Raw genomic sequence first — 8,620 nt, 5'->3', positions numbered from 1 at the left:
TGTCGATTTACTTCTGTTTTGGGTCGTTGTCCTGTTGCATCACCCAACTTCTGTTGAGCTTCAATTGGCAGACAGACAGCCTGACATTCTCCTGCAAAATGTCTTGATAAACTTGGGAATTCATTGTTCCATCGGTAATAGCAAGCTATCCAGGCCCTGAGGCAGCAAAACAGCCCCAAACCATGATGCTCGCACCATCATACTTTACAGTTGGGATGAGATTCTGTTGGTGTGCTGTGCCTTTTTTTGTCCACACATAGTGTTGTGTGTTCCTTCCAAACAACACAACTGTAGATTCATCTGTCCACAGAATATTTTGCCAGTAGTGCTGTGGAACATCCAGGTGCATTTTTTCAAACTCCAGACGTGCAGCAATGTTTTTTGGGACAACAGTGGCTTCTTCCGTGGTGTCCTCCCATGAACACCATTCTTGTTAATTGTTTTACGTACCGTAGATTAGTCAACAGAGATGTTAGCATGTTCCAGAGATTTCTGTAAGTCTTTAGCTGACACTCTAGGATTTTATTAACCACATTGAGCATTCTGCTCTGTGCTCTTGCAGTCATCTTTGCAGGACAGCCACTCCTAGGGAGAGTAGCAACAGTTCTGAACTTTCTCCATTTATTGACAATTTGTCTTGTCGTTGACTGATGAACATCAAGGCTTTTAGAGATACTTTTGTAACCCTTCCCAGCTTTTTGCAAGTCAACAATTCTTAATCTTAGGTCTTCTGAGATCTCTGTTGTTCAAGGCATGGTTCACATCAGGCAATGCTTCTTGTGAATAGCAAACTCAAATTTTGTTAGTGTTTTTTATAGGGCAAGGCAGCTCTAACCAACATCTCCAATCTCGTCTCATTGATTGGACTCCAGCTTAGCTGACTCCTGACTCCAATTAGCTTTTGGAGAAGTCATTAGCCTAAGGGTTCACAAACTCTTTCCAACATACACAGTGAATGTTTAAATGATGACACTTTTTCAGTGCATTTGGAACGTATTCAGACCCGTTGACTTTTTCCACATTTTGTTATGTTAGCCTTATTCTAAAATGTATTACATAAAACATTTTCCTCATTACACTACACACAACCCCATAATGACCAAGTGAATAAAGGTTTTTGGAAACAAAAACGCCTTAATTACGTAAGTATTCAGACTCTTTCCATGAGACTCGAAATTGATCTAAGGTGCATCCTGTTTCCATTGAACATCCTTTAGATGTTTCAACAACTTGATTGGAATCCACCTGTGGTAAATTCAATTGATTGGACATGATTTGGAAAGACACACAGCTGTCTATATAAGGTCCCACAGTTGACAGTGCATGTCAGAGCAAAAACCAAGCCTTGACGTCAAAGGAATTGTCTTTGGAGCACAGGGTCCCCACGAACACAGTGGACTCATCATTCTTAAATGAAAGAAGTTTGGAACCACCACGACTCTTCCAAGAGCTGTCCGCCCAGCCAAACTGAGCAATCAGGGGAGAAGGGCATTGGTCAGGGAGGTGACCAAGAACCTGATGGTCAGATTGACAGAGTTTTTTGTGGAGATGGGAAAACCTTCCAGAAGGACAACCACCTCTGCAGCCCTCCACCAATTAGGCCTTTAAAGTGGCCAGACGGAAGCCACTCCTCAGTAAAAGGCACATGACAGCCCACTTGGAGTTTGCCAAAAGGCACCTAAAGGACTCTCAGTCCATGAGCAACAAGATTCTCTAGTCTGATGAAACCAAGATTGAACTCTTTGGCTTAAATGTCAAGTGTCATGTCTAGAGGAAACCTGGCACCATCCCTTCGGTGAAGCATGGTGGTGGCAGCATCATGCTGTGACAGGGATTGAGAGACTAGTCAGGATCGAGGGAAAGATGAACGGAGCAAAGTACAGAGAGATCCTTGAAAAAAACCTGCTCCAGAGCGCTCGGGACCTCAGACTGGGGCAAAGGTTCACCTTCCAACGACCCTAAGCACACAGCCAAGACAACGCAGGAGTGGCTTCGGGACAAGTCTCTGAATGTCCTTGAGTGGCCCAGCCAGAGCAAACTTGAACCCGATCGAACATCTCTGGAGATTAATGAAAATAGCTGTTTAGCAACGCTCCCCATCAAACATGACAGAGCTTGAGAGGAGCTGCATTGAAGAATGGGAGAAACAAGCTTGTAGCATCATATCCAAGAAGACTCGAGGCTGTAATCGCTGCCAAAGGTGCTTGAACAAAGTACTGAGTAAAGGGTCTGAGCACTTCTGTAAATGTGATATTTCCGTTTTTTATTTTTAATACATTTGCAAAAAATTCAAAAAACCTGTTTTTGCTTTGTCATTGTGGGGTATTGTGTGTAGATTGATGAGGAAAAACAACTATGTAATCATTTTTCGAATAAGGCTGTAATGTAACAAAATATGGAATAAGTCAAGGGGTCTGAATACTTCTCGAATGCACCGTATACAGTACTTCCATACATTTTTGCAACTGGTACCGGGTGACATTCAGACAAGTCTTGTGAGGCCTGTGGGTGTCCTACTGCAAATCAACCAACATGTACGTGCTCGTCAGTGTCTCACCGCAAAGGAGTCTGTCCGGACGCTACAGACAGAAGTTGGCAGGTCGGCTGTACCGACTTCAGAAGAGTCCCAAGACGCTTGTGGGGGTCATAGAGCAAAACGGAGAACACCATCGTGTTTGTTGGAGACTCATCTTTTCGTAGAGGCGTAGGAACGTTTGTAGGACCCTTTGTTACAGAGAGTTTTTCTAGCTGATATCTTGAGCTTAAACTGACCGACTATTATGGAGATGTTTTTATTATGCTAATTCGATGTCCGTGTGGGCGCGGACATCTACTCTACGGGATACACCCATTATCAAAGCCTGAGTGATAATTTCCGTTTTGCACACATCACACAGAGGCTGTGTTTTCACTTAATGTCGAATATAAGTGTCCATAGGAAGAAGCTTAGAGCTCAAAGTTTCTGACCAGGTGAAGAGACTGGCAAGCCAAATTCGCATGTGGTTTGTCTCATGGCAACCTCTAAATAAATATGTCAATTAGCAATTAAAACAATTAGTCTTCCCTGTGGCTCAGTTTGTAGAGCAATGTGTTTGCAATGCCAGCATGGTGTGTGCAACGCCAGGGTTGTGGGTTTGATTCCCACGGAGGGACAGTACAAAAAAAAAAAAAAAAACAATGCATGAAATGAAACGTATGCATTCAGTACTGTAAGTTGCTCTCGTTAAGAGTGTCTGCTAAATGACAAAAAAATGTTTAAAAAAACTATCAACTCATCAGATTTAATAATCAATATTAGCTCTTTGTTGATCTTGCAGAGACTGAGAGGAATAATACTATGTCTGGATTGTCATACAAATTGTTACCAAATATCAGTCTCAATATTATTACTCGGGCATAACCCCCTAAGTTACATAACAAGAAAATCCTCATCATTATCCGTCAGTTTAAAATAGAAATATCTGCATTGGATTTTTGCATTGGATGCGTCTCAATCCACCACATCCACCAGTGTCGCACTTCCACATCTGCAGTGAAAGGTGTCAGAGGTAGAGGGGTGCATGTCAGACCATGAGACATCCCGGAAATCAGTCTTCTCACATCTGTCATGTCCGAACATTTGCTGTTCTCCATTTTTCTCTACGTCTCTCACAATTGTCAGTAGAGTCATCTGAAGTTCTGTTTGGTACCGTCCGTTTAGGCGACAATCTTATGGGACCCCTGTCATAATTGTTGAAGCCGTGTTGTATGGACCAAACTGCAGACGGAATGTGGATGCTCATCTTGTTATTTATTTTAAATGAAGAGAACACCAAAATAACAAAACGAAGAACACAGGAACAACAAAACAGTCTTGTCAGGCTCACACAGGCAAAACAAGAAACACGAAACTCACGACAGGCTAACATGCTTACTACAAACAAAAGGACTAGCAGTGTTAGCACAACCACCCACAAACCCAAGTGACAAACATACTCCTAAATATATGACTCCCAATCAGGAACAACGAAATACAAACACATAGAAAAAGGAACATAGAACGCCTACCCAATGTAACAACCCCACTGTGAAAAGGGCAGATTTTGCAATATGACCCCGACAAGTGGCACGGGACTTGTCTGAAGGTAATCGTTACAGGTTTCAAAAAACTAATGGAAGCATGAAGGTAGTTTTATGCCTACCCCGAAAAAAGGGGTTAAATATGTGTACTAATACATATATTATATATACATATATTATATATATATTATATAATATATACATATATTTATAAACGTTATATTCCCTGAGTATATTTCCTCCTAGATTTAGGACAGACACTTCAATACTGTTATATACTATTAAAATACTCAATATTATTATACATTTTTTGAAAGTCCTTTTTGCATTTATGAATGTGTTATTCAATGCATTTCTATGGGCTTTAGTGGTAAAGGCCAAAATCAGTCATTTACATATTTTTTTGATACCTAAAGCGGTCCTCTAATTCAAAATCAAATAGCTAAATTATCAATAGTATGACCATCTTAAAACAATTCCATATCTCAGCTTAGCACCCCATCCTCCCCCAATGTCTTTTATTATTTTACATTTTTTGTTATTAGGATCTCCATTAACCGACGCCAATAGCGACAGCTCTTCTTACTGGGGTCCGACACATAACGAAAAAATACATTACAAAGATAGAAATAAAGAAAGATCTAAAGAAATACTATGCTTAATCTATTATAATGGACTCTGAATGAATAAATAATCAATTGATGAGACATGGTCATTCTCTGTAAAAATGTCTTCACACTCACACACGCACGCATGCACACACAGACACACACACACACACACTGGAAATGCACACACACTCCAGGTGAGGTATTACCTTTAACCACTTGGTGTCACTAATGGCTTGAATTTGAAGTAGCTTCCATAACTATTCATTACCACTGTAGTGTCTTGATTCATTTCTTTTTCATTAAATCTGTCTTTGTGTTTCTCTGTGTTTTCTTTGTCGATATGATGGTAACTTTGAGAGTAAATCTCTCGAAAGTAGAACAATCTTACCCTCAATATAGCCAAGCACCTTGCCTTGTCCTTTTATGATTTTATTTGTATTTGTATTTTTATTTATTTCACCTTTATTTCACCAAGTAGGCCAGTTGAGAATAAGTTCTCATTTACAACTGTGACGTGGCCATGATAAAGCAAAGCAGTGCAACACAAACAACAACACAGAGTTACACATGGAATAAACAAACATACAGTCAATAACACAATAGAAAAGTCTATATACAGTGTGTGCAAATGAGGTAAGATGAGGGAGGTAAGGCAATACATAGGCCACAGTGGTAAAATAATTACAATTTAGCAATTAAACACTGGAGTAATAGATATGCAGAAGAGGAATGTGCAAGTAGAGATACGGTGGTGCAAAGGAGCAAAAAAATATATATAACAGTATGGGGATGAGGAAGTTGGATGGGCTATTTACAGATGGACTATGTACAGGTGCAGTGATCTGTGAGCTATTCTGACAGCTGGTGTTTAAAGTTAGAGAGGGAGATATGAGTCTCCAGCTTCAGTGATTTTTACAATTTGTTCCAGTCATTGGCAGCAGAGAACTGGAAGGAAAGGCGGCCAAAGGAGGAATTGGCTTTGGGGTGACAAGTGAAATATACCTGCTGGAGCGCATGCTACGGGTGGGTGCTGCTATGGTGACCAGTGAGCTGAGATAAGGCGGGGCTTTACCTAGCAGAGACTTATAGATGACTTGGAGCCAGTGGGTTTGGAGACGAATATGAAGCGAAGGCCAGCCAATGAGAGCATACAGGTCGCAGTGGTGGGTAGAATATGTACTGTACTGTATCAGTTACTGTACCTGGATACTGTACTGTATCTAGGTACAGTAACTGTAACCCAGTGACTTATTTACTTGCTCATCGTAAGCAGCCCGGTGAAATAAACAGTGGAGTGGGAATAGGTTGAATGATTAAATGTATGTAAAAATTATACTTTATTATGTCAAGGCTTTCAATGATTTCAACCATCGAAAGATGTTTGACCATTGTTTGACCAATGAATTTGGCTACTTGACTTCCTTTAACCTACTTTACTCATAATGTGAATACAATTTATAACATGTTTAAATGTTTGACCAATGTTTGACCATTGAATTTGGCTACTTGACTTCCATTAACCTACTTTACTCATAATGTGAATACAATTTAAAACATGTTTAAATGTTGAAAACATAACTCGAATATTGTTCACAACCAATGTAGCCTCACTAAATATATCAAGAAATGTCAACCGACAAAACAAGATGCTAATCCTCAGATTTGACTAACTAACTAACAAATGCACAAACTGTGAACATATGTTTGAATTCAAAATCAAATTTCTCAGGCAAAAGAAAGTGTGCAGGAGGGGACATATGCCATTTCAAATCCACTTTATTGCATTGCAGACAGACATACAGCAAGTACATTAAAGGGAAACTCAAGCAAAATATGGAAATCAGCTATTACAGTACTTAGTGTCAGTTAATGTTCTGGTCACTTCAGCAACCATAGCTTGCTCTTGTTGAGTTGAAGGTTCTGATTCATGTCCTTTCTCAGCGACCAGCTGGAGCTGGAGCTGGGGCTGGAGCTGGGGCTGGGGCCGGTGCTGCAGGGGCAGGTGCTGCAGGGGCCGGGGCTGCAGGGGCTGGGAAAAGACCAAGTCTTTGCAGAAGCAGAAAGTAGTTGTACTGCTGGAGAAAGTTTGGAAAGCCACGGCCAGGGCCACGGCCACGCTAGAAGAAGGAGGGAAAAAGAAGGATAATCAAAACTAATGTAGTCACTGGAGTCTCAATTGTGTACACAATACCTGTACATAGTTTATTTTAGCAGTAAATCAGTTTTATTAAATAACTGTATAGAGCAAGGGCCATGTAGATGCTGATACTATATGTATATATGTAATATACTCATGTTTTATTTTTCATATTTTGTTTACAAATGTTTAAATTTTTCTTCCACTTTGACAATACAGAGTATTTTCTGTAGATCTTTTTAATCCCACCTTGTAACTCTACAAAATGTAGAAAAAGTTGAGGGGTTTGAATATCTTCTGAAGGCATTGTATAATATGGAAGCTTCAGTTTGAATGCGGCCCACACCCTTCTGGCACAAACTTTGCCTTTCCTGTCTTTCTCTCAACATCTCTGTCCCCAAATAAAGCAAAAATACTCCTTCAAAAAAGATGTATAATTTATACTACTCACCTCTTCACTTGAAGAGCGCTTCTCAATGATATGCTGATGGCCATGGTCATGCTCAGCCTTCAAAAGCAAACAATAAGGCAATGAATTAATATACATATGGATGTAATATACTAACTTTAACATTTTTCGAAGTCTAACATGACATTTGCACCAGCATTTCATGTGCATACTATATGCATGGCTTACCAGAGCAATAGAGAGAAGCATCACAAATCCAAGTAGAACAGCAATCTTCATGCTGAAAGTCTTCATCTAAATAGAGTACAGTATAAACATAAATGTCATCACTTTATTAATCCATCTATTCCCAACAAGTTACAGATTATATTATATGTATAATCTACTACACAGTTAATGAGTGTATAAGAATGACTTCACTCTGAACAAAGTGATAGAATTATTAGTATAACCATACCTTAACGTATCTCAGGGTTAAAAGCCTTCTCAGTGCCTCTGTAAGCGCTAGCACACTCATCAATACACAGACAATATATAGTGTTTCTCAGCCTATCACTAAGCCCTAATGAAGCCTACATGTGTTGCAATGAAGGATGTTGTATGATGTCTGGGTGTTCCATGTAACGTTAGGCATTGCAAAACAGGCAAACAAATTAGCCTCTTGCCACTGCGATTAATCAAATGTGCTAACTGAAAATGTCAGTATAGGCCTACTCTATCATTGTTTCCCATCTGCTGTTAATTCCAGAACAATATTTATTCCACATCTACATTTATGGCAATAACATTCTCTGTGTGTAACCCTCCGTGAGTTTCCATTTTACCTCTGACTGGGTAGGGACAGTGGGTCACTGACCAGCAAATAAGGGTCTCCCTCACAAAGTGGTCCAATTGTTTAATGCAACTGTCAGAAGTATGCAAACAAGTTTGATAAATTGTTAGAACAATTAAGCAGGATAATTGTATACTATTAAGTATTGATACTGACTCGGAGATATGGAAATATATAAAGAGTGCTTGACTTCATACTGAAGTTAAAGAGTTGAGGTTCACAAACGTTTAATGTTGCAACCCATTTTCAAAGTTTCTTTCAAGTTTTTAGCCACCAATAAAAAAACATGCACTTTGTGGATACCCATTCAAATAAGTGAATTCGGCTATTTAAGCCACACTAGTCGCAGACAGGTGTATACAATTGAGCACACAGCCATGCAATCTACAAAGACAAACATTGGCAGTAGATTGGCCTGTACTGAAGAGCTCAGTGACTTTCAACGTGGCACCAACGTAAGGTGCTACCTTTTCAACGAGTCAGTTAGTCAAATGTATGCCCTGCTAGAGCTGCCACGGGCAACTGTAAGTGCTGTTTTTGTGAAGTGGAAACATCTAGGAGCAACACCGGCT

At 39.8% G+C, this 8,620-nt stretch overlaps 1 protein-coding gene across 1 annotated transcript; it reads right to left on the bottom strand.

The window, feature by feature from the left end:
* Positions 1–6,428: 6,428 nt before the first annotated feature.
* LOC123742573 (nischarin) lies at positions 6,429–7,758 on the bottom strand. Its single transcript, XM_045717647.1, has 4 exons — positions 7,674–7,758; positions 7,445–7,510; positions 7,259–7,315; positions 6,429–6,787 (listed from the first exon to the last, which is right to left on the bottom strand). The coding sequence occupies exons 1-4, from the start codon at positions 7,731–7,733 to the stop codon at positions 6,608–6,610; spliced, it is 363 nt and encodes a 120-aa protein (XP_045573603.1). The 5' UTR covers positions 7,734–7,758; the 3' UTR covers positions 6,429–6,607.
* Between the last annotated feature and the right edge of the window lie 862 nt (positions 7,759–8,620).

This window comes from Salmo salar, chromosome ssa04, assembly GCF_905237065.1.
Source record: "Salmo salar chromosome ssa04, Ssal_v3.1, whole genome shotgun sequence".
In the NCBI taxonomy this organism is placed as follows: Eukaryota; Metazoa; Chordata; class Actinopteri; order Salmoniformes; family Salmonidae; genus Salmo; species Salmo salar.
Note: the sequence above shows the minus strand (reverse complement) of the source record. Positions and strands in the feature narration are given on the sequence as shown.